Source organism: Dipodomys merriami, unplaced genomic scaffold (assembly GCF_024711535.1).
Source record: "Dipodomys merriami isolate MVZ:Mamm:240054 unplaced genomic scaffold, mDipMer1.0.p SCAF_5, whole genome shotgun sequence".
Classification (NCBI taxonomy): Eukaryota; Metazoa; Chordata; class Mammalia; order Rodentia; family Heteromyidae; genus Dipodomys; species Dipodomys merriami.
The window spans coordinates 60,298,124-60,324,610 of NW_027206068.1; the positions used below are offsets into that span (position 1 = coordinate 60,298,124).

Sequence of the window (26,487 nt, forward strand, 5' to 3'; positions counted from 1 at the left end):
ATTAAACAAGTCACAACATATATAATCTTAATATTTCATTAAACAATTCACAACTTGTATTTACTCATCTTGTTTCCAGTATAGCAATTCCTCTTCAACTATGTATGACGATGTACCTTGGCAACAAAGATGGCGGAAGCAATGGCTATGAAGGGTGGAGCTGAAATTGGGGGTTATAATAGTATGACCTGACTGTTGGTGTCTAGCTGTGGTAGTTTGAGATAAGTAAAGGATGAATACTGACCTCTTTCCAGTGCTCTAACTCCTTAGGGGTTATATCCACATCCCACTGAAGAGTTAATTCATCTCCTTAGCAATCAGTTCTAGGGGCAGTCCAGGTAGGCAGCTGCTGCCTAGGAGCGCCTGTGTATACCAGGTGGCTGAGCTCCCTTGAGTATTAGGGGGGAAAGAAAGAAAATCAGTTATAAAGCTGTTAATTTAGGACCTGACAGCTGGAGGGTAGAACTCTGGGCTGCTTCTCTGTAACAGGAAGGAAATTCTAAAAGCCATAATGTGAAAAGAAAGCTTAAGAAGCTCTTCTCTCCTCCTTCTCCTCCTCCTCCTTCTTTGCCAGTCCTGGGGCGTGAACTCAGGGTCTAGGTACTGTCCCTGAGCTTCTTTTGCTCAAGGCTAGTGCTTTACCACTTTGAGCCACAATATTGCTTCTGGTTTTCTGGTGGTTAAATGGAGAAGAGTCTCAGGAACTTTCCAGCCTGGGCTGGCTTCGAACTATGATCCTCAGATCTCAGCCTCCTGAGTAGCTAGAATTACAGGCATGAATCACCAGCACCTGGCTCACTATCACTATCTTAATAGCCATAAATTGTAAGATTCTCTTTGCCTCCATTTCTCTGAAAATAGATGGGAAAAAAACTATTTCATAATACTATAAAAGCTAATGGCATTTTAATGTAATTTTCCTCCTTTTAATAGTCGTGTGTGTGTGTGTGTGTGTGTGTGTGTGTGTGTGTGTGTGTGTGTGTGTGTGTGTGTGTGTGTGTGTTCTGGGCTTGAACTCAGGGCCTCATGCTCTGGCTTGGCTTTTTTTTGCTCAAGGCTGGTACTTTACCACCTGAGACACAGCTCTACTTCTAGTTTTTTGGTGACTAATTGGAATAACAGTCTCTCAGATTTGTCTGCCAGGACTGTCTTCAAACTGTAATCCTAATATCTCAGCTCTTGAGTAGCTGGGATTTCAGTGTGGACCACAGGTACCCAGCTATATAAAATCTATGTGTAATTTGGTCTCCTGCTTTTTAGTTTATTATTACTATTTTATATATATATATATATATATATATATATATATATATGTTTATTTGTGTGTGTGTGTGTATCCTGCAACTTGAACTCAGTGCTCAAGTGTTGTCCCTAAGCTTTTTTGCTCAAGGCTAGCTTTCTACTACTTCAGTGACATCTCTATTTCCAATTTTTTTTGGGGGGGGGCAGTTAATTGAAGATACAATTCTCACGGATTTTCCTGCTTTGGCTGGCTTCAAACCAAGATCCTCAGATTAGTTTATTTATTTATTTATCAACATCATTCTTCCAGTTATCACTAAAAAGTTCTTGGGAAACAATTCTTTCTTTTTTAAATTGTGAAAATACTGTACGGGGGGGGGGGGGGAAACAATTCTTCAAGTCTAACTATTCCACTATTTTGTGTAGGTTGTCTCGATATAGAATAGGCTGGCCTTGAACTCAATATCCTCCTGAAGTTACCACCTCTCCCCCTCTAGTGATAGGATTACAGGAGTGTTCCACCATACCCCGCAAAATAACTTGTTTTTTTAAAAAATAAAACTTCCACATATGCCTTTGAACTTGGACTCTAAATGTAAAATTGTAAAAAAAAATAAAGACTATAGAAAGATTCAAAGAAAGTAAATCACCCAAATGTATCACTTAGGAAAATCATTATTTGGATTTTTTGCTATGTTACTTATGTAACTAATCTCAGATTGCTTCCATAGACATAATAGGTCAAAAGATTTGGCCTTATTTAGAGCACTGTGTTATTTTCTCAGCAGTGAAATTCCCTCCTAGTGGACTAACTTTTGGGGGGATTTGTTTTTAAGCTTCCAAACCTAGAATATGCTAGAAATCGCCACCACAGCCAAGCACTATTTTCTTTCTCCCAAATAGTGAGCCACTGACATTCTGGAAGTCGGGAAGGAAAAGTAAACCCTCAAGCCTGGAGCCCGCGCTCTCCTCACGTGACGTGGCGCTTTTCCTTTAAATGCCGCCCACGTGATCGCTGACGCGCGCGCAGCCCCAAGAGGAAATTCAAGCTGTCAGGAGGAGTCATTCATAACCCCCTTCACTTTCTCTGGGGTTTCCGGCATTCCCTCCCCGGAAGCCGAAAGTCCTCGGAAGAATTTTCTCCCCCTCGTCCTCTCGGTCGCGTCAGTCGTCCTTCCCTTCTTTCCGTTAGTCGCCATCCTTGGTACTCCTTCGTAACGAAACCCTACTTTCCGGAAGAGGAAGGAACTACAACTCCCAGAAGGCTCCGCGTCCTACCACATCGAGCACGTCGGGAGCTGAGGTCCCGTAGTCTTCTCGGTGCGTGCGGCCGGGAGCAAGCGCACTACAGGTTCCGTGGCACCTCGCGAGGGAGTCTGACTAGAGGCGGGGCGGAGCTGGAGGGCCCGGGGCTGGCTGCAGGCCGGTGGGCGGGCGGGCGGGCGGGTGGAGGAAGGGGGTGGGAGCGGAGGCGATGGAGGGGCGGAGTGGGGGAATGGGGGAGGGAAGAGGAAGGGAAGCAGGAGGCGGGGCCGAGCCCGAGCTGGAGTCTGTGCCGGCGGCTGCAGCAGAGGTGGTGATGTCGGTGCAGGTTGTGTCAGCAGCGGCTGCCGCCAAGGTGCCGGAGGTGGAGCTGAAGGACCTGAGTCCATCCGAGCCGGAGCCCCAGCTAGGACTGAGCACGGCGGCCCTGAGCGCCATGGCCCCCGCAGCGGGCGGCGGAGATCCCGAGGCTCCAACTCCCGCCGCCGAGCGGCCCCCGGCCCCTGGCTCGGGGCCCGCCGCGGCTCTCAGCCCTGCGGCCGGGAAGGTGCCTCAGGCGTCGGCCATGAAACGGAGCGACCCGCATCATCAGCACCAGCGGCACCGCGACGGTGGCGAGGCCCTGATCAGCCCCGACGGCACCGTCTCCGAGGCGCCGCGCACGGTCAAGAAGGTACTGGGGCCGGGCTGCCTTTCAGAGGAAGCGAGGGAGGGGAGCCGCAGATACTCTAGGCATGACCGCACCTCCCTCCACGCCCTCCTTTTTGATCAGAAGAGCAGAGACCACCTCTGCTCTTAAACCCACCCTCGGACCTGCCGCCACACGGCGCCCGGTGCCGGGAAGCTGAGACTCCAGGTAGCACAGACGCACTTGGCTATGCATAACATGGAGGTAGCGCTCGCCTCTACTACTTGGAATAGACAGGCTGAAGAGAGGCTTCTCATACTACGCTCCCGTCTCCCCCACCCCCACCCCCACCCCCCGGCGTGTTATTTTCCAGACTATTCAAGAAGGAGACCCCGATGGTCTCGCAGTTCTCTCGTGTTCACCCAGCGACAAGGGTGGAAAGATCTCTTTTACTTGGAGAACGAATAAGCAGTAGTTTTAGTTTGCATTGAAATCCTCGGAGTTGTCTGGCTTTCTGTACAGATGATGACTTCTGCCTTCTCGTGGCCCACCGCTTCCATTGAGCAGCACTGATGCCGTGTCCTTCCTTTCCAGCTACTGTCATATTCGTGCATCCTCTTGGATTGTACAAGGGAGACAGGGAAATTCTTTTTAATTTTAAGAAGTTTGTCCTCTGATCAGTAGTTTGTCACCAGGATTATTCCATTGTATATGAAGAGAATGATTTGTTTTGGTTCCTTTATTAGGATCTGAGAATGTTAGAAAGAAATACTGCTACTGTTGGGAAAGTGATTGTTGTGGGGCTTTTTGTCTTAGCTGCCCGCTTCTTTCATACAATTTTGAGGCCTCAGGATACTAAAGAGTAAGGGCAACCAGTTGTATTAATACTCCTGTATTCCTTGGGCATTGGCTACATGATCCCCCACCTTCTGTCTCTCTCTCTTCCCCTCCCTCCCTCCTCTGCTCTAAACCAACACAGGAAAAAGGTATTGGAAGGACAGATATGGATTGTCTAATTTCCTAGGCACAATATGAACACAGTTTTTTAAAATATTTTTGTGAAGGATTTTATTCTGTCAGAACAGCAGTATGGGGTGTGAACTATGTAGGTCATATTAGCTTAATTGGAATCTTGGATGCAGCCAAACATTTTCTTGTAATTGCCAGATAATTAAGGTATTATAGATAACCTTTTCATTCCAACTACCCAAATAGAGTAAAAAATTATATCAGAGGCAAGACTATAATAATGCTTCAGGACATGTCCTTTGTCGTTTGCCATATTAAAATTCTGGGAAGAATTATAGTTCAAAGAGGCAGTGTGGACACTCCTGCCAGAAGTACCTTGATATGAGCTGGGAATCTGAAGAATATTTCTGACTGGTGATGGTGACTTGCTGGCCAAATCTTTTTCTTGTGATTAAGAATCATTTTCTTAGCCAGGCACTGGTGGGTCACGCCTGTAATCCAAGTTATTCAGGAGGCTGAGATCCAAGAATGACCATTTGAAGCCAGCCCAGGCAAGAAAAAGTCTGTGAGACTCTTATCTCCAATTAACTACCAAAAAGGCAAAAGTAGAGCTGTGGCTCAAGTGGTAGAGTGCTAGCCTTGACCAAAAGCAGCTCAGGGACAGCACCCAGGCCCTGAGTATAAGCTCCAGAACTGGAACAACAACAAAAAAGTTTGTTCTTCTTTTTTTTTTTAAAATCAGTAATTTGATTAGATTTTTTGAGGGAAAAAATGTATAACAAATTTCTTTTGTAGCATGGAGTTTATAGTCTGGCAGACCTGGGTTTGAGTTCTGGTACCCCCAGGTTTTGAGTAATTTCCAAGTTCTACAAGTCAGTTTCTTCTGCAAAATGAATATACTAAATATGATTAAGGATTAGAAATATTTGTGAAAGTCTTTGCATTGAACTTGTCACTTATGACAGGGACTTAAGAGATGATAGTTACTATTAAGAAATATTGATCTTTATTCTGTTAGGGCTTAAGTGCATGCTACTGTGAATTCTGAAAGGTACACATAGTTCAATAGATTCTATATAAAGAAGTTAGGAAATTTCAGGCCACCACATCAGAGTATTTTTCTTCTTGGCTATCTTTCTTGTTGCTGAACCACCTCCTTCCTGTATTTTCAGTATCAAAATGTATGTTTTATGATTCTAGATTTACTCAGCAGCCTCAAGGCTATGGAAGACAGGGCTGAGCTTGTCTTACAATGTTAATTGCACCAAGAAACAATTTCTTGGCTGAAAGTTAATCAAGTGAGGTTCTGGGCAAGCCTGAAGCGTATGACATAAGCATGGACATTGTGGAAACTTTTTTTTTTCTTTAAAGAAAGGATCTTGGCCTGAGTTGAACTCACTTAAAATCCTAAGTCAGCCTCCAGAGTGGTGGGATTATACGTATGCAACATCATATCTGATTGTGAGCCACTTTTATGGGGACAAAAATCTTTTAATTTCCTAATAATAGAACTGGTGAAATGAAAATAAGACTGCTTTTCTTTTCCCAAGTGAAAGGTCACTTCACTAAGAAACTGCACTGTGATATTTCAGTTTGTTGATTCTTAGATTTTCAATTTAAATAATCATTCTGGCATTGACTCCCTTCTGCTTTAATTAAGCTATGTGGAGAGACTGGCAACATTAGGATTAAAACAGTTGCCTTTGACTCTGTAACCAGTGACTGTTGCTTTAAAAAAAATAAATGTCATGTACAAACACTTATGTTCAATCATATTTCTATTTGTTTTCTCTTATTCCAATCATGTGTTTGTCATCAGTTTCCTTGGTTTTCTTACTGTGCACAGTGCACAGTGACACAAGGGAAATGAACTTTTTATAAGAGCCCAAATTCCCAAGTATAGAAGTTAATAAAAATGAACATATGGTGTTCATATTACTCAGGCACTTTCCATCTTTGGCACCTGCCTTTATCCTGTAACTTGTGGTGCTTTGGGGCCAGATCTTATCATTATGGTTATATTTAATGTTCTTCTTCATAAATCTACCTTAAGTGAACTCAACAAACCAAAACTCTCTAAAGATGTAATTTGTGAAATGGAAACATACGTTTCACAGTGAAATTGGTAATAGCTGAGAGGATTTTTCCCTGTGTTCTTGTAAGTGGGTACTAGGAATGTCAGACACAGCAGAGAAAACAAGGCACAAAAAGTTAAATCTTTCTAACAGTATGTCTGCTAACCAAAGAACTAAACTAATCTGTGCTTGATCACTATGGGCAATGACTGTGTTCAAAGAGACTCCGTTATTTCTCTTGGCAAACATATCTAACTTGCCCTTGCTTTGTTGCTTTCAGAAGAGAATGAGTTGGGCCATGTTAGTGCTTTCTTGCCCTGAGTTGTTTAAGCTTTTGATTAGATTAATTATAGATTACTGAAATAAAGTGTTTTGGATTTAGACATGGGAATGTGGGAGCAGCATAACTTTGTTGCCAATTAGAAAAGTACAGCTTGGCAGAATTCAGTAAGGCAATTGGCAATTGGCCCCTAATAATAGTTACCATTAATTGGCCTTTTGTGTGCCAGGAATTGTCATAGGTATCTCTGTAATCCTGACAAAAACACTCTGATATATATATATATATATATATATATATATATATATATATATACAGATGAGGAAGTATGGGACAAAGAGAATAAATGCCTTGTCCAAGGTTATATATCTAAAAAGTGTTTTGAGGTAGTGCTTAAACCTATTATCTATCTGTTTCCGTAGCCTGAATGCTAGGCATTTTTTTTTCCAGTCTCATAGATGCAGGGCTTTTGGCCTCCTACCAGAAATCCAAGTGAACTTTTTAAGGTGTGCCAGTCTGGCTAAGGCTTAGGTCATCTGAAAAAGCAAGTAAGGAGAGTGATTCAAAGCTTTAGGAAGAAGATGGGAGAAATTTTGCAAATGTAGAACTTAAAAGAATTGTCAAATTAGAAGAGGTGAAGAATGTTTTCACAGAAACATTTCAAGATCCAGGGGAAAAAAAAGGAAAGCTACCATGAAATAAACAGATTACCCATTATACACTGAATTGGACATGGGGATCTAAATAAAGATGACAAATCTTTCTCCTCTTTCATTTTTCTAGGGGTTAATTGCAGGTAAGTGTCTCAGACTTCCCTACCTAGGCTGGCTTTGAACCACGATCCTCAGATCTCAGCCTCCTAAGTAAGTAGCTAGGATTATAGGTGTGAGCCACTGCATCTGGTTTCCTCATAACTTTTATCAGATGAGTAGTTTTATCTTTATTTTTCAGTTGAGAAAATATAGGCTTAAAGAGAGTAATTAACCTTGCCCGAGGCTTTGCCAATCTGTGATACCTTTGGGATCAGTGAGATGAAACATGGCTCATAGCAACAGTGCAAAATTTTTTAACACTGCCAATCTTCTACTGCTATGACCAAACGCTCATATGAAGTCTGCTTAAGCTTCTGCTAAGACTGTTGTGTGTAACTCTTTGGATCTCAGGATCTACCTTCTTCTACAAGGAGGCATAAATCATCATGGCTTACATTTTTGTTTACTTTATTCATTACTTTTCATCCTGTTCTGCATTATCTTCTTAATACTTAGTTCCTTTCCTACTCTCATTCTTTCAAATGATTCTGTCTCTCATACCCTGACATGATATTGTTTCTAACATTTGCCCCCATTATCAGCAAATCCCCATGTATCTCATGGCATCTCATTTGGCTATTTACATATTTACCAAACTAATGCTGTTATTTTCTTTCTTTCTTTCTTTCTTTTTTTGGTCTGGTCGTGGGGTCTGAACACTGGGCCTGGGTGCTGTCCCTCAGCTCTTCAGCTCAAGGCTAGCTAGCGCTCTACCACTTGAGCTATAGCGCCACTTCCAGCTTTTTTCTTTTTGCTTATGTGGTGTTGAGGAATCAAACCCAGGCATGCAAGGCAAGTGCTCTACCACTGAGCCACCTTCCCAGCCAATGCTGTTATTTTCAATGGTGTTTTTCGTTAATATCCTTGAAACAGAGTCTCCATCCTGGAAGCTACCTCATATTCTTGCTGTGATTTTTTTTAGTCTGTTATTTTAGTTGAAGTTGACTTCTGCTGCTTGTAGAACTCTGAATAATACACTAGTTGATCCTAGTTGTTGACCTTAGTTGACCTGTGCTCATCAATTTGAGAGTAGATAGAGAAAATTGGAAAGCTAGGCAGATTATCATGACTATGAATCCATAATCACCTTATGTGTATAATCAGCATGGTCCCTTGATGTTACACATTTTCCTAGTAAGTTCACTTTCCCACTGCAAGTGACTATTTCAGACTGTATTTCTAAGTTCTCATATTTATTTGTGTGTGTGTGTGTGTGTGTGTGTGTGTGTGTGTGTGTGTGTGTGTGTGTGTGTGTGTGTGTGTGTGTGTGTGTGTGTGTGTGTGTGTGTGTGTGTGTTTTGCTTGGTCTTGGGGCTTGAACTCAGGGCTACAGCTCCACTTTTGGTTTTCCGGTGGTTAATTAGGATAAGGCTCTCATGGACTTTCCTGCTGAGGCTTGCTTTGAACAGTGACCCTCAGCTCTCAGCCTTCTGAGTAACTAAGATTATATTCATGAGCCACCAGTACCTGGCTCTTTTTTTTTTTTTTTTAATGCCTGTCCTGGGGTGTGAACTCAGGCCCTACCTAGTCACTGTCTCTGGGGTTTTGTGCTCAAGGACAGTGTTCTACCACTTGAGCCACAGCTCCACTTCAAGCTTTTTACTGGTTAATTGTAGATAAGAGTCTCATGGACTTTCCTGCCCTGGCTGACTTTGAACCTCAATTCTCAGATCACAGCCCCCTGAGTAGTAGGATAGTAGCATGAGCTACTGGTTCCCAGCTACGTGGTTTTTCCTTTAAGCCTTGTGCTTCATTTTAAAAGCAGAAGCTGGGGCTGGGAAGGTGGCTCAGTGGTAGAGCGCTTGCCTTGCGTGCTCGAGGCCCTGGGTTCGATTCCTCAGCCCCACATAAGCAAAAAGAAAAAAGCCGGAAGTGGCGCTGTGGCTCAAGTAGTAGAGTGCTAGCCTTGAGCTGAAGAGCTGAAGGACAGCGCCCAGGCCCAGAGTTCAGGCCCCACGACCGGACCAAAAAAAAAAAAAAAAAAAAAAAAAAAAAAAAAAAAGCAGAAGCTACCAAATGAGAATTTCCTTTTCTTTGTACCTCTTCATCTACAAATCTTTGTGCATCTGGGACTCATCTTTTTCTGTCTTCTTTTCTCCAAAGGCTAGTTCTCCCACAGTTGCTGTAATCACATTCTCCTGTGAAATAAAAATGTTTTTTTGTTATTTTTCCCTTTCTGTTAGATCCTATCCTTCAGTATTCAGTTGTTCTGCTATCTCCCCTTTGGTGATATCCTTCATCTTGTTACTGTCCTGTCTTTGTATTTTTTCCCCCATGGCCAGACTTTCTAAAAAGGTTTTCTTTTTTTTTTTTTTTTTTTTTTGTCGGTCGTGGGGCTTGAACTCTGGGCCTGGGCGTTGTCCCTCAGCTCTTCAGCTCAAGGCAAGCGCTCTACCACTTGAGCTACAGCGCCACTTCCGGTTTTCTGGTGGTTTATTGGAGATAGGAGTCTCACGGTCTTTCTTGCCCGGGCTGGCTTTGAACCGCGATCCTCAGATCTCAGCCTCTTGAGTAGCTAGGATTACAGGCGTGAGCCACCAGCGCCCGGCAGGTTTTCTTTTTTTTGAGGGGGATTTCAACTGTATTTTTTTGTCTTTTCTTTTGATTCTGGGGATTGAACCCAGGACCTTGCACTTGCTAGGCAAGAGCTTTGCCACTGATCTACATCCCATTCCTCTAAGGGGTTTTCTATACTTGATAGACGTACTTTTTTCCTCTATGAACTCCTTAAACCACTCCTATTATAACATTCTGTCCAAAACAAAACCCCCTTGCTTCAAGTTACTAATGTCCATCAGATTGGAAGACATTGTGTTCTCTTTTTACATTTCTCATATTAGACTTTTTAGCAGCCTGTAGTACTGATTCCTTATGAAATATTTTCCTCCTTTGCTGATATTTCTAGTTTCTACTGAATTTTTCTGGCTCTGCCTCAGTTTTCCCTCTTTGGTTGTCTTTGTCGTCCCCCCACCATACACACCCCCTCACCCCCCAGTCCTGGGGCTTGAACTCAGGGGCCTGGACATTGTCCCTGAGCTGCTAGTACTCTACCACCACTTGAGCCACAGCACCACTTCCAGCTTTTTCTGTGTAGGTGGAATTGAGGAATCAAATTCCTGGCTTCATACATGCTGGGCAAGTACTCTGCTACTAAGCCACATTCCCAGCCCTGGTCTTCTGGTCTTTTCATATGTTTTCTCAAGTCACTCACACCATCTTATCCCTTTAAGTATCATCTACATGTCAACAACTTTAAAAATTGTTCCTTTAGCTAAGACTCTTCTTCTGAATGTCAATATTATGTATATACAGCTGTCTATATGTAATAAAACACAACAATTTTATTTCTAAAACCAATCCTTACCCCTCTGTACTGAGGAGTGAACCCAGAAGCTTGTGTATACTAGGTAATTAGTCTTCCACTTTGCTCCATTTAACAGCCTTTAAAACTGGATTTTTTTTGTTTTGTTTTGTTTTGCTTTTTGTCACTTGTAAGGTTTGAACTCAAGGTCTGGTCGCTGTCCTGGAACTTTTCTGCTCAAGGCTAATGCTCTATCACTTTGTGCCACAGCTCACTTCCAGTTTTCTGGTGGGTAATTGATGATAAGAGTCTCACAGACATTCCTGCCTGGGCTGGTATTGAACCTTGATCCTCAGATCTTATCTTCCTGAGTAGCTAAGATCACAGGCATAAGCCACCAATGCCTGGCTAAAACTGAATTTTTTAGTTTATCTAATTCTAAAAAAAATATATTTTTGCTTTCTTGTATCAGTTGACACGTCTGTTTTCATTTTTTTTTTATTTGGTGCAAGGAGATTGAACCTACAGCCTTGGGCATGCTAACCTAAACATTCTACCATTGAATTAAGTAGCCTCTAATATATATAAACTTATTTTTTTTTTTTTTTGTCAGTAATGAGTCTTGAACTTGGAGCCTAGTCACTTTCCCTGAACACTTTGACTCAAGGCTAGCACTGTACCACTTTGAGCCACAGCACAGTTGTGAACCACTAGTGCTAGGATCTAAAAATATTTAAAAAATTATATATATATATATATATATATATATATATATATATATATATATATATATATATATATTTGTACCAGTATGAGAGCTTGAACTCAAGTCATGATCTTGCTTGGATATTTTTGCTCATGGATGGCATGCTATCACTTGAGCTACATTTCTACTTCTGGCCTTTTTTTTTTTGAAGTTGAGTCTTATGGACTTTTTCTGTCCAGGCTGGCTTTGAACCTCGATCCTCAGTTTTCAGCCTCTTAAGTAGCTAGGATTATAGGTATGAGCCACCAGCACTCGGCTTTTGGGTATGTTCTTGCAAAATAACTTAATTTTTTTTTTTGAGATAGGATCTTACCATCACTTTTAATTTGTGATCCCTTTGCTTTGCCTCCTGGGTGCCTGGATTATATACTATTATGCTAGACTAGCTATTCATATCCATATTTTTGGTGTTTTTTTCCTTTATTGCTTTACTGGGATTTGGACTTGGCATCATACTTGCTAGCATTCTACCATTTAGCAATATTTCTAGCTCCTAACTCTGTCTTAATGGTATTCCTATAAAAAAATTCCATATTAAGCCAGACATTGGTGACTCATGCCTGTAATCCTAGCTACTCAGGAGGCTGAGATCTGAGGATCCCAGTTCAAAGCCAGCCTGGGCAGTGAGAGTCTTATCTCCAATAAAACATAAAACCAGAAGTGGTGCTATGGCTCAAAAAAACAAAAACAAAAATGCAAAACCAAAAAAATTCCATTTTATGCAAAGCTTTTTTTTTTTTTTTTTTTTTGTCGGTTATGGGGCTTGAACTCTGGGCCTGGGCACTGCCCCTCAGCTCTTCAGCTCAAGGCTGGTGCTATACCACTTGAGCAACAGTGCCACTTGCGGTTTTCTAAAAATTTCCATTTTATGTGTCTGCTATGTACAAGACACTTTCTTCATATCTTTAATAATATTGTATTTTCTTCCACTTTTTATTTTGAGTCAGCCCAAGTCAGCCCTATGTAACCCCAAGCTAGCCTTGGACCCTGCTATGTAGCCTACTGTGGCCTTAAATTCCAAATTTCTGTTTATGCTTCTCAAGCTGTGGGGTTACAGGTATGTGCCACCACACAGAAATTTATTGTAAATTTCTCACAAAATCTGTAGTGGAGAAAATCTTCTATTGGTCTTTTGATTTGTGTTCTTCTGCTTGTAATGAGGTTGTTAGAATTTTTTCATGCATTTTTCAGAAGTTTATGTTCTTTTTCTTGTAATTGCTTATTCATAGCCATTAACAAATTACTAATGGAGTGACTACTATGTGCCAGGTCCTGAGGGCAGCAGTGAACAAAATTGATAAAAATGTCTGCCCTTCTAGTGGACTATCTTTTTTGGCTTGTAGGAAGACTTAATTCTTTTTTTGGGGGGGGGTCCAGTCGTGAGGCCTGAACTCTGGGCGCTGTCCCTCAGCTCTTCAGCTCAAGGCTAGTGCTCTTCCACTTGAGCCACAGCGCCACTTCCGACTTTTTTCTTTTTGCTTATGTGGTGCTGAGGAATCGAACCCAGGGCCTCATGCATGCAAGAAGACTTAATTCTTTATATATATATATATATATATATATATATATATATATATATATATATATTTATATTTATATATATATTGCAAATAATGTTTCCTATTTTGCTTAAAAAAAATAACAAACTCAGGGCCTTACTAGACAGGTGCTAGACAGATGTTGTCCCATTGTGCTACATCCTAGATCCCCTACTCTGCTGCCTGTTGACTTGTCATTATATTTTTTAAAAGTTGTTGTTAGTCAAGTTTATCAGCTTTTTCCTTTTTGGCTTAAATATTTTCCATCTTTTTTTTTTTTTTTTTTTGTCAGTTGTGGGACCTGAATGCTGGGTCTGGGCGCTGTACCTCAATTCTTCAGCTTAAAGGTAGCACTCTACCACTTGAGCCACAGTGCCACTTCCAGCTTTTTCTGCTTATGTGGTGCTGAGGAATGGAACCCAGGGCCTCATGCATGCAAGGCAAGCACTCTACCACTGAGCCACCTTCCCAGCCCAAAATTTTCCATCTTAGATGACCATTCTACTTCAAGTTTATAAAGTGTATTTTATTCAATTTTTTTTTTTTTTTGGTTGGTCGTGGGCCCTGAACTCTGGACATGGGTATGTCCCTCAGCTCTTCAGCTCAAGGCTAGCGCTCTACCACTTGAGCCATAGCACCACTTCCAGCTTTTTCTGCTTATATGGTGCTAAGGAATCGAACCCAGAGCCTCATGCATGCAAGACAGGCTCTCTACCACTGAGCCACCTTCCCAGCCCTCAACTATGTTTGTGATTGGGATTATTATATTTTGGTTTTCAATCCGTCTGGAATTTATTTTTGCTTGTAATAGAAGATCCAGACTGTTTGCAGTATAAAATAGCACTAATACCCCCAAACAAAATGTAATATTTTACTTTTCTATTTTTTCTTATCCTTTATATTGCCCTTCTAAACTAATTTATTAGCTCAAATGTAATAGTGATTGAAGAGTGTGCTTATTAGCTCAAGAATGACATTAAGGGCTGGGAAGGTGGCTCAGTGGTAGAGCGCTTGTCTTGCATGCTGAGGCCCTAGGTTCGATTCCTCAGCACCACATAAGCAAAAAGAAAAAAGCCGGAAGTGGTGCTGTGGCTCAAGTGGTAAAGCGCTAGCCTTGAGCTGAAGAGCTGAGGGACAGTGCCCAGGACCAGAGTTCAGGCCCACAACCGGACCCCCCCCCAAAAAAAAAAAAGAATGACATTAAGACTCTACTGTCACTAATTTTGTGCTTATAATGAGTTATTTATTCCTTCCCTCTTTCTCTCCTTTTCTTCTTTCTTTTTTTCTTGGTACTGCACTTTGAATTCAGTGACAAGATACTGTCCTCAAGGAGAGGGTAAAGGATGAAATGTGGAAATAAATGTAATCTAGTTTGATGTGAGAAATACTGAAAGCAGGGATTATAGTTGAGGTCAGCATTGAACTTGAGTTTTATTACCTTAGGAAAACTAGTTGGTGGTCAACCCAACTAGTATAGCAGAACCTTTTTGAAGTTTCCTGATTCTAGTAGTAAAAGTTCAGAAATTCACATTTTTAGTATATTAAGAAGTCATACCTTTTAGAACTGCTCATACAAACAAAACTCATAGGAGTCTCATACTTAAAATGGTAGCTCTTACTTTTGGTACAATATCAAGGTGACCTAATAAACTTCCTTGACAGTAAAAGAACACTTGCTGGGCGCTGGTGGTTCTGACCTAGCTATGCAGGAGGCTGAGATCTGAGGATCACAATTCAAAGCCCAGCCTGGGCAGTAAAGTCCCTGAAACTCTTATCTCCAATAAACCACCAGAAAACCAAAAGTGGCACTGTGGCTCAAAGTGGCAGAGTGCTAGCCTTAAGCTGAAGAGCTGAGGGACAGTGCCCAGGTCCAGAGTTCAAACCCCATGACCAAAAAAAAACAAAATAAAAAAAACAAACCACTCTGGAAAATATAGCTTTGAGGTCTCATAATACTTAGAGGCAGTGTGTTAAGCTTGCAGTCATTTAGATCCTTGTTGTTCACAGTGATCCTTGCTATTTTTTGTCATCAACTGGAAGAAAGGCAACTCTGATTCTGTACTAGCATATACCTACCTGCCAAGTTTTGCTCATTGTTGACTAGATCTTAGTTTTAGCAGTTTGTCTAATTTCTTGTTTTGTAAAAGTTTAGAGTAGAGAGACCAGTAAATTATTTTAGGTTTTGTGGAAGGGTGGAAACTTACAATATACCTTTTCTTTTCTTTTCCTTTTTTTTTTGGTTTTGTTTTGTGTCTCTCCTGGGGCTTGAACTTAAAGCCTGGGTGCTGTCTCTGAGCTTTTGTGCTCAAGGCTAGTGTTCTACCACTTGAGCCACAGCTCAACTTCTGGCTTTTCTGGTGGTTAATTGGAGGTAAGAGTCTCATAAACTTTCCTGCCCAGCCTGGCATTGAATTACCATCCTCAGATTTCAGCCTTCTGAGCAGCTAGGATTATAGGGTGAGCTACTGGCACCCAGCTAATATTCCTTCTAAGACTTTTAAGTATACAAAGAGTTAGACACATACAGACACACACACACATCAGAACTCCCCAAGAATCTTTGCTCAGTCCCTCCACCCCCCATATAGATTCCATATTTACAGAGAGAACAATATGTCTCCACAAAGTCCCTTATATAGACCCTTACAGATTTCCCACATGTTCCCTGAGGACTTCTCGCCCACAATAATATCTAACAAGTAATACTTAAAATGGAGATTTTTTTTTTATGGAACCAGAGTAGTGTTCTCTGTAGTTATTTTGAGAAGGAACCAGTATTCTCTTTAATGTACTTAAAACTGAGCAAGAAAATGAAGTAAAAACAGCATGGCCATCACTAAGCTGTGGACTGGTGAATACTACAAAGCCAATTTATCTGTCTAGGACGGCCTGTTCCTGGGCTTGGAGAGGAAGTCATTCTCCTCTTTTTGTCTCTCAGGAGCTTGCATTGGTTAAACACTGTTCCATGCTTAGGTTCCCTTGAAGCTAATTCATACTTTCCCATGGTGGTATCTAAGTCACATAAATCTGCCTGGAGTTGGAAGCTCTAGAAACATTGCAACAATGGGAAAGAACTTGCATGATGTCCTCTATGAGTGAATGTAGAGGGAAGATTGTATGAAAAGTCAAAGTTATAATTTTTTTTACCATGTTGGGTCATTCATCGGTTTGTATTCATAGTAGATTTGCATAAACCTTAAGCATGACTCAGAGAAATTAGTAGTAAACTTTTTTGAACTACAGCAACGTGGACTGCGTCATTGGTTTATGTTGGTTGATAGATCATTGGAAGCCATATTGCAAGTTTTTTAAGTGCTTCTAGCAGCATTTTTTGAGAAGCATCTTGTTAGGAAAGAGGAAACTTAACTTGGGCAGCATGCTTATGTGCATGCATACATTCGTGAAGGTTTCTGTCACACTAGGATAGATGCCAGAGGCATTAGAATAGTTTCTCAAGTGTGGATTCCAGAAAGGTAAATGTTTTTCTCTTGCTGCTTAGTACATGTTTATTTCACTAGAAGCCTGTTTTTGAATTAAAAAAAATTGAAACACATGGAAAAGAGAATTGTACTTTACTATTCAATATAACAATTACTATCATTTTGCAAATTTTTCTTTAAAAAGATTCAGTGTTGAAATTGAACTTAAGGCTTTACAAATGCTAAGCAAACACTCAACCACTAAGATATATTTATTTTATTTTATTTTTTGTGTCAGTACTGGAGTTTGAACTCAGAGCATAGGGGCACTGTCTTGTGGCCTTTTTACTCAAGACTGACTCTCTACCATTACAGCCACAGCTCTATTTCCAGCTTTTTGCTGGTTAATTGGATATCAGAGTCTGATAGACTTTCCTGTTTAGGTAGCTTTTAATTTTTTGTCTTTTTGGCCAGTCATAGGGCTTGAACTCAGGGCCTGGGCACTGTCCCTGAGCTTTTTTTGCTCCAGGCTAGTACTCTACCACCTGAGCCACAATGCCATTTCTGGCTAGAGCTTTATGCTTGTTAGGCAAGCACTCTGCCACTAAGCCATATTCCGGCCCTGGCTTTGAACTTTGATCCTCAGATCTCAGCCTCCTAAGTAGATTGGATTATATTTCTTCCCATACTCTGAAAACCTCTATTCTACTTTCTGTCAATGAGTTTGCCTATTCTAGGTAAAGGAGAATCATACATAGTGTTTTCAATTTCAGTAATCTGTTCTAGCATGTATCAGAATTTCATTCCTTTTAAAGACTGAATAATAAACCATTGTATGTACCACATTCTGTTTATCAATCTATCTGTTGGTATGTTTCTGCTTTCTGGTATCAATTAGGCTGGTATGAGCCCTGGCATATACATATTTATATGATTTTCTGTTTTTATTTCTGTTGGATACATACCTAAATGTAATTGTTTGATTACAGTTAATATATGACAGACTTGTATTCTGCTAAACTTGTATTCTTTTAAACTTGTTTATTACTCTTAGCTCTTTGGAGATTCTTGGAAATTTCTACAGGATTATGTCATCTTCAAATGACAGTTTTATTTTTCATATATATGTCTTAATTAGATACATCTATATGCCTTTAATTCCCTTTTTCTTTCTGTATTGTATTGTCTAGATCCTCTAATACAATTTTGAATAGAAGTGGTGAAAGGGGAAGAAGAGGTGTGTTTCAAGTGAGTGCCAACCTTGAGTGAAAAGTCAAGAGAGTGGGAGGCTCTGAGTTCAAACTCTATTACTGGCATCAAGAAAAGAAAGTAAGCTGGACGCTGGTGGCTCACGCCTGTAATCCTAGCTACTCAGGAGGCTGAGATCTGAGGATCGCAGTTCAAAGCCAGCCCGGGCAGGAGAGACCGTGAGACTCCTATCTCCAATAAACCACCAGAAAACCGGAAGTGGCGCTGTAGCTCAAGTGGTAGAGCGCTTGCCTTGAGCTGAAGAGCTGAGGGACAACGCCCAGGCCCAGAGTTCAAGCCCCACGACCGACAAAAAAAAAAAAAAAAAAAAAAAGAAAGTAAAGAAAAAGAAGTGCTGAGAGAAGACACTCTTACCTTATTCCTAATTTTAGGGAAAAAATACTCTTTCATCATTAAATACAATGTTAGACGATAGCAATAGAGCACACTGTTCCTAATTTTAAAAATTTCTTTACGTAAGTTATATAGAGGAGGATTTCTTGGTTACATCACCATACATATTTACAATATATTCCAGTCAGTCTCATCACTTCTATCACTCTCTTTGTCTCTAATATATTCTTTATAATGTTATATAATGTTATAGAGTGCTAGCCTTGAGTGCTTATATGGTGCTGAGGAATCAAACCCAGAGCCTCATGCATGCAAGGCAAGCACCGGACCACTGAGCCACCTTCCAAGCCCTATGTTTTCTTTTTGTACGGTGTCTTCAGTTCCCTCATTCTTTCCCAGTTCCTCCATCCCACCTCCACCCATGAGTTGTATAGTTCACTTTCATGACTGTCCAGTGAGCTCCACTGCTGCATTTTTCACCCTTTTTTCCTCCAGTTTTGTATCCTTCTCCCAACCCTTCTGAACATTTACACTTGAATATATCATACATAGGTAAAGAAGACAGAATCATCAAAAATTAAAAACTAAAGGGGAAAAATAGATGTCTCTTGTTTCCATATTTTAGGGTTTATGTCAGTATATATATTACTTTACATAAATATGAAGAGGCACTTGGGCATTGTGCCTTTGTGTTTCTCTCCTAAGAGTATAACTCTTCTGGTCTCACTGTATATCTAGAATCCTATATCATTTATTATATCCCAGTGCATTTTAGTGATCTACATCGTCAATCTATAACTTGCATGTTTAAATATAAGGCAAGAATCTGTACTTTATTGAAACCTTGGCTTTTTTTTTTTTTGGTCAGTTGTGGGGCTTAAACTCAGGGCCTGGGTGCTGTCCTGAGCTTCCTTGTGCTGAAAGCCACTTCTGGCTTTTTCTGTGTATATGGTACTGAGGAATTGAACACAGGGCTTTATGCATGCTGGGCAAGCACTGTACCACCAAGCCACATTCTCAGCCCACCTTTTCTGTCTTTATTTATTTATTTATTTTTGGTCAGTCATGGTGCTTGAACTCTGGGCCTGGGTGCTGTCTCTCAGCTCTTCTGCTCAAAGCTAGCACTCTACCACTTGAGCTACAGAGCCATTTCTGGTTTTCTGATGGTTTATTGGAGATAAGAGTCTCATAGACTTTCTTGCCCCAGCTGGCTTTGAACTATATTCCTCAGATCTCAGCCTCCTGAGTAGCTAGGATAACAGGCGTGACCCACCAAAGTCCAGTCCACCTTTGCACTTTTGATGCCTTAAAAGCTAGTTATAATTTTCTTTCTCTGGAGAGAATTTGATATTTTCTCAAAATATATGTGTTTGCGTTTGTACAGATAGTTTATTTTATAGTCTAATTCTATTGTTTCATTTGTCATAGGCCAAATCCTTCTCCTCTTATGGATGAGAATAGTGCAGTTTATTTCTGATACTTTGGTTATATGCTTTATTCCTAGATTGAAAGTTCCACAAGGGTTCATGCCATATCTTTCTTGTTCACTGTATTGTTAGGATCTTACATTCTTTTTTCTTTTTTTTTTTTTTTTAATTTAATTTAATTTTATTTGAGAACATACTGTACAGAGGGGCTACAATTACATGGGCAGGATAATGCATACATTTCTTACCAAGCATTGCAGCCTCCTCCTTTGTTTACCCTTCACCTCCCTTCCCAGCCTCCCCCCTCCCCCCACCCATTACATTCTTTTTACATTTAAAGAATGATCAGTCAAACTTATGATACTTTTGAGAACAATGATTAATGTGTAAATTGATTTTATTATGGGGTAAAATTTCATCCTCTAAGTCTTCAAGTCATTCCAGAGTAGGAATTGCCGTTTAAATACACTTTTTTTAGCTGGCACTGGTGTTTCATGCCTGTATAGTCCTAGCAACTCAGGAAGCTGATATCTGAGGATTGGGGTTCAAAGCCAGCCTGGGTAGGAAAGTCTATGAGACTCTTCCTTCCAATTAACCACCATAACACTGAAGTAGTGCTGTGGCTCAAAGTGGTAGAGCACTAGCCTTAAGCGAAAAAACTCAGGGACAGCATCCAGGCCCTAAGTTCAAGTCCCATGACTGACACCACTCCTTCCAAAAAAGAATTTTGTCCATTTTCCTTTTAGTAATTAAACCTAAATATTAACAAGTTTATAATTTTTTTACATGTGTATTCCCCCCCCCTCTTTTTTTTGCAGTGCTGAGGATCTAATCTAGTACCTTGCACATGCTAGGCAAATATTGTATTATTAAACCACACCCCCAACCCCATATAAGTTTATTTAAAAAATTTTGAGAGTCGAGGGATGTAACTCAATGGTAGAGACACAGCCTAGAGTGTATATGTGTGGGGGTAAGGGGTGTGTGTGTGGGAAACAACAACTTTTCTTTTTTTCTTTCTTTCTTTTTTTTTTTTTGGTTGGTCGTGGGGCTTGAACTCTTGGCTTGGGCCCTGTCCTTGTGCTCTTCAGCTCAAGGCTAGCACTCTATTGCTTGAGCCACAACGCCACTTCCGGTTTTCTAGTGGTTTTTATTGGAGCTAAGAGTCTCACGGACTTTCCTGCCCAGGCTGGCTTTGAACCGTGATCCTCAGATCTCAGCCTCCTGCGTAGCTAGGATTACAGGTGTGAGCCACCAGTGCCCGGCACAACAACTTTTCTTTACAGTTTGTGCTATATTTCTGCCACTTAAGTTATTTTCATTTCATTTCTAAGACTTTAGACCTAACTAGTCATGACTTACTGAATAATTTTATAGGAACCTATTTTAACAGTTAACTAAATAACCATTGAGATAGCTAGTCAGAAAGGGATGGTTGACATCTGTTTAATAAAATGGCATTTCTTTTTTTTTTTTTTTTTTTTGGTCTGCCGTGGGGCTTGAACTCTGGGCCTGGGCGCTGTCCCTCAGCTCTTCAGCTCAAGGCGAGCGCTCTACCACTTGAGCTACAGCGCCACTTCCGGTTTTCTGGTGGTTTATTGGAGATAGGAGTCTCACGGTCTCTCCTGCCCGGGCTGGCTTTGAACCGTGATCCTCAGATCTCAGCCTCCTGAGTAGCTAGGATTACAGGCGTGAGCCACCAGCGCCCGGCTTAAAATGGCATTTCTTTTGAAGAGGGGACAGCACTTACTTTTGTGTGTGAATGATTAATAAAAATGAATTTTTTTTTCTAGTCCTGAGGCTTGAACTCAGGGCCTGTGCACTGTCCCTGAGCTGCTTCTTTTGCTCAAGGCTAGCACTCTACCACTTGAGCCACAGTGCCACTTCCAGCTTCTTTTGTTTATGTGGTACTGAGAAATTGAACACAGGTCTTCATGCCTGCTAGGCAAACACTCTACCACTAAGCTACATTCCCAGCCCAAAAAACTGATTTTTTTTTGATTGCTTTGAATAAAGTAACTTGGCATTTCCTTTTGCTTTGTTGACTAGGCCTTGCCACATCTTGGAGAACAGTTAGAACTTGCTCATCAGATGAGCTGAAGGGTTTGGCTCCAAACCTTGTACTTTATCATTGAACCTTAAGAGATGTTTCAGCAAGCTTATTAGCCTATAACATTGTTACTTGTTTTCTCATAATGCTTGATAATAATAACTAAAAATAATTATTGCCAGTTTGGATACATCCACTAATCTACACAGCTGATTATAAATTATTTTCCTGTCACACTGCCTTCTGAGTTGTTCTAGTGGCTTATAAATTTCATGGTCTTTAAGATCTTTGCAGATATCCAGAAATCATTACGTGAGAATTTTTTCTTCTTCCCTAGGGTAGTATATTTTAATCTCTGTTCATTGCCTAGTTGCATAGCTACATTTGTTGACTAAGTATGCTCTTGAATAAAATTAATGTTGGTGCATAATAACTGCCTAATAAATGTTTGTTATTATAGTGCTGAGCTTCAAACATGAACTATTTATTTACAATATACTTCTCTTAGCAACCTAGTTATCTCTCTGTCGCTTGAACATAAACCTTGCTACAGTCACAATCCAAGGAGACTTGAGTATTTTTTCAGTTCTCGTATATAATACTCTTAGGTAGAGTCTGTCGGATGGCACTGATAATTAAGCCTTGGAAAGAGCCCAAGGGTTTTTAGTGTCTCTGGCTAGACAGTAACAATTAGAACACTGCATATATCACCATGATGATACTTGGCAGTTCTAAAGCAACATTGGTTTTTATTCAAGAGCATCAGGTTGAACCAGTTAAGACTCTTTTGGCTTAAAACTTGCTTTGTAGATTTTACCATTTGATATACTCTTTTTCTTCAGAATTGTTCTTTATGTATTTATCAGATCATGGAAATTACTTGAAGACTAAGAGACTTATCAACAAGTCTGTTTGTATAAAATGAAGGCAAATGTGGCAGGTACTGTTTTGGGACTCAGAATCACACTCTTGACTCTGTTCTAATCTTGAGAAGAAAAAGAATGGTATCCTAGGAAGGTTAAGACCTTGCCAAGATATAGCAGAGTATTTAGAGTATACTCTTTTTTTAGAGTACTTACAAGTATGAATTAGTTCTTAAACTAACACTGTGATAAACAATTCTAGTTTACTAATGGAAAAGCTGAATAAAATGTTCATTAAATGCCATTAAGCACTCAGGCTAAGACTAATCATTAGTTTCTCTATCAGTCGTAGGTTATAATAAAGAAATGAACAGGGAGGGCTGGGAAGGTGGCTCAGTGGTAGAGTGCTTGCCTTGCATGCAAGAGGCCCGGGGTTTGCTTCCTCAGCACCACAAAAGCAGAAAAAGCCGGAATTGGTGCTGTGGCTCAAGTGGTAGAACGCAAGCCTTGAGCTGAAGAGCTGAGGAACAACGCCCAGGTCCTGAGTTCAAGCCCCACAACCAAAAAAAAAAAAGAAAAGAAAAAAGAAAAAGAAATGAACAAGGATTAAAATGCAGATTTTTAAAAATGTGTTTCAGGTTTTCATGATCATGAATTTTCAAAGGAGTAAAAAAAAAAAAATCAGAATTACAAAAACAAGAAGCAAGCCTAGTTTTTTGTTGTTGTTGTTGTTGTTGTTTTGTTTTTTTGGCAGTCCTGGGCCATGAAAGCTTCAGAGCTGAGCATTGTCCCTGAGCTTTTTTGCTCAAGGCTAGTGCTCCACTACTTTGAGCCACAACTACACATCCAAGCCTAATTTTTATAGTTATTTTTCCTGCATATTATGATTTGTCAAGTCAAACACAAGAAAATACACGAATTTGAATTCTTATTCTACAGTATTTTAACCAAAAGCATGCTGAGATAATATTAGCAATAGGTGAAGTATTACAGAATAAGCGTTAGTTCCATTTTTCTTGTAACCTTGTGTTTGAAACATTTATATAACATCTAAATAAAAATGTTTTATAGATGGTTGGAGCTGGATTCAGGGGTTGAGCCAAGAAATAGCTTTAGACGGTATTCTAAAGTTCCAGTTATAATGGTAGCACACATTAAACCATGGGTTTATCCCTAACAGTGCAAAAAAAAAAGGGGTCAGGAGAATACACATACATATGTATATGTATGTGAAACTAAATCCAACAATTATTTTAACATGTATTTGGCATAAAAATCAAGATAGTTTGCTTTTTATATTTTGAACTGAATTTTCACTAGCCACATTTCGTGTGTGTGTGTGTGTGTGTGTGTGTGTGTGTGTGTGTGTGTGTGTGTGTGTGTGTGTGTGTGTGTGTGTGTGTGTGTGTGTGTGTGTGTGTGTGTGTGTGTGTGTGTGTGTGTGTATCCATGTCCTTCCATCTGTCCATCTGTCCTAGAGCTTGAACTCAGGCCCGAGAACTGTCTCTAAACTTTTGTGCTCAAGGCTAGCACTCAACTATTTGAGCTACAACTGTACTCTTGGCTTTTTGCTGGTTAATTAGAGATTAAGATTTTTTTTTTTAAATTCCGGTCATGGGGCCTGAACTCTGGGCTTGGGCACTGTCCCTCAGCTCTTCAGCTCAAGACTAGCGCTCTACCACTTGAGCCACAGCGCCACTTCCGGGTTTTTTCTTTTTGCTTATGTGGTGCTGAGGAATCGAACCCAGGGCCTCGAGCATGCAAGGCAAGCACTCTACCACTGAGCCACCTTCCCAGCCCGAGATTAAGATTTTTTTTTTTTTTTATTAACCCAGTATGAAAATTTATTTCCGAGATTAAGATTTTTCACAGACTTTACTGCCTTGGCTGGCTTTGAACTGTGATCCTCAGATCTCAGCCTCTTGAGTAGCTAGGGTTATAGGCATGAGCCACTAGCACCTGGCTCAAATTTAATTAATTTTTTTTTTTTTGAGGATTGGTCTTGGGCCTGGGTGCTGTCGCCACTTTGCGCCACAACTCCACTTCCAGTTTTCTGGTGGTTAATTGGAGATAGAGCCTCACAGACTTTCACAGGCTGGATTTGAACTATGATCCTTAGATCTCAGCCTCCTTAGTAGCTAGGATTATAGGCACAAGCCACTAGTGCCCAGCAAATTTACATTTTTAATAATACGTGCAATGGAGTAAAAATCAAAAAGATTAAAAAAAAAACCTCCTAGTATTTTGCTGGTTATTTTGGAGATGGAATCTTGTGGACTTTTCTGCCTTTGAATCTGGCTTTGAATCTATAAAGATTAGATAATAGCATAAGGTGGCTCAGTGGTAGAGTGCTTTCCTTGCTTGCATGAGGCCCTGGGCTTGATTCCTTAGCACCACATAAGCAGAAAAAGCCAGAAGTGGTGCTGTGGTTGGAGTGGTAGAGTGCTAGCCTTGGGTTGAAGAGCTGAGGGACAGTGCCCAGGGCCAGAATTCAGGCCCCACGACCGGGAAAACAAACAAACAAACAAAAAAACATAACTTTAAAAATCATGAAAATGTAAGCAAATCAAACTGATGAGCTAAACTTATAAAAATGAAATTTATGAAGTATTAATGTAAACCCACTTAAGAAAAATATCTAGTAATGATTAAATTTTAATATTTGTTGATGAGGAGTTTGGGCTGGATATGGTGGTACGTGTATGTAATCCCAGCACTTGTGAAGCAGAGGTAGGAGCATTGTGAAATCTTGCTCTTTTAAATTTAATGTTTTGCTTTATTTCTTCTTCACTTTTTCCGTTACTCTGTGTTTTGTTTGAGTGCTGCTTTAATACAGAATATACTAGCCTCATTAGTCGATTTAGGATTCTACTTGTATAGCCAGCCAGTACTATGTATTATCTTTCTCAGAAAATAATACTGAGAGACTGTTGGTTTGTATAATGGCTACAATACTCAATACTTGGAATCAAGCAGTCAGTCACTCCTTTGATCCGTTACCCTTTGTAAAATTTATTATTTATATTGCTTTCCTTACAAGAAACTGGTTGAAGCAGATAAAAAAAATATTGTCTCCCAGAGAGTTCTCTGAAATTACAATAAAATCTCCACTAAAATAGAGTGTAAGGAAACACTAGTCTTACCTTTCTGGCAGTTTTTGTTGGTAGGACAAAATCCTTTTGTAGGTCATGAACTTTTGAGTAGGCTGGATTTTGAGTTAGCCCCAATTAAGGATTTTGGTTGTTAACTAGTACCACCCAGGCTCCAGATTAGCAACTGGAGAAAGGAGCTGTGATGGAATTAAGGTAACCTTGGCAACTATTCTAATGTAAATGAGCCTCCTTGGGAAGGAAGTTGAGAGCGTGGGCACTTGTTCGGGCATTCCTTTATTATATTTACAACTCGTGCAGAATAGCATTTTGCTATTCCAACTAATTCCATGCTTTAATATGTATATGAGACAGAAAATCTCCCATTTGTTTCTCTTTAATGTACATTAAAACCTCTTTTCACCACCTTTTCCTCTCTGCTTTTTGGATATTTGTTGCAACTCTGCACTAAATCTTTAATACAAAAAAGGAAGCCATTAGGTTTCCTTAGGTGTAATTTGGTATGAACCTGAGATATTGTGCTGGCCAAGTTCTGGCCTATGGTGGAACTGGAACCAGTACCAAGGTTACTCCTTAAATAGCACATGGGAGACAAATTTTTAGTCTTAGGTCTTTTTTTTGGTCTTTCAGGTTTAAGAAACAAAATTTTCTATATAGTTAACAGTTTTTTGTTTTTGTTTTTTGCCAGTCCTGGGGCTTGAACTAAGGGCCTGGGCACTGTCCCTGACCTTCTTTTGCTCAAGGCTAGCACTCTACCACTTGAGCCACAGTGCCATTTCTGGCTTTTTCTGTTTATGTGGCACTGAGGAGTCAAACCAAGGGCTTCATGGATGCCAAGCAAGCACTCTTACCACTAAGCCACATTGCCAGCCTCAGTTTATAGTTTTAATGCAGGTTTACTGTTTGTGGATTTAGAGATTTGTTGATTAAAAGGGAGTAATAAAAGAGAAGCCAAAGTAATTGTCAAATTGAGGCTAAGTCTCTAAGTTAAGGCCATGTATGTTTGTTGCCACCCTGTTAAAACTTTTAACAAAGGGCTTGTGAGTGGAAAGTTCCAGGTTAATCATTGTTATAATGTTGGAGCTAGCTAAAAAACTTCTGTTAGCCTGTTTTTCTCTTGGTTAAAGAAAAGTGGAAATAAT

General features: G+C 40.3%; 1 protein-coding gene and 1 long non-coding RNA gene across 3 annotated transcripts in view; one reads left to right on the forward strand and one right to left on the reverse strand.

The window, feature by feature from the left end:
• Positions 1-306: 306 nt before the first annotated feature.
• On the reverse strand, positions 307-25,521 carry LOC138809784 (uncharacterized). Its single transcript, XR_011366944.1, has 3 exons — positions 25,379-25,521; positions 9,310-9,407; positions 307-389 (listed from the first exon to the last, which is right to left on the reverse strand). It is a non-coding gene; the product is annotated as an uncharacterized lncRNA (long non-coding RNA).
• The window catches only part of Ahcyl2 (adenosylhomocysteinase like 2), a 158,329-nt gene continuing 134,642 nt past the window's right edge, over positions 2,801-26,487 (forward strand). For both annotated transcript variants that reach the window (XM_069996729.1, XM_069996730.1), the window contains exon 1: positions 2,801-3,178. In XM_069996729.1, coding sequence (XP_069852830.1) covers positions 2,822-3,178 — 357 coding nt within the window. In that variant the 5' untranslated portion in view covers positions 2,801-2,821. The remainder of the gene's footprint in view (positions 3,179-26,487) is intronic.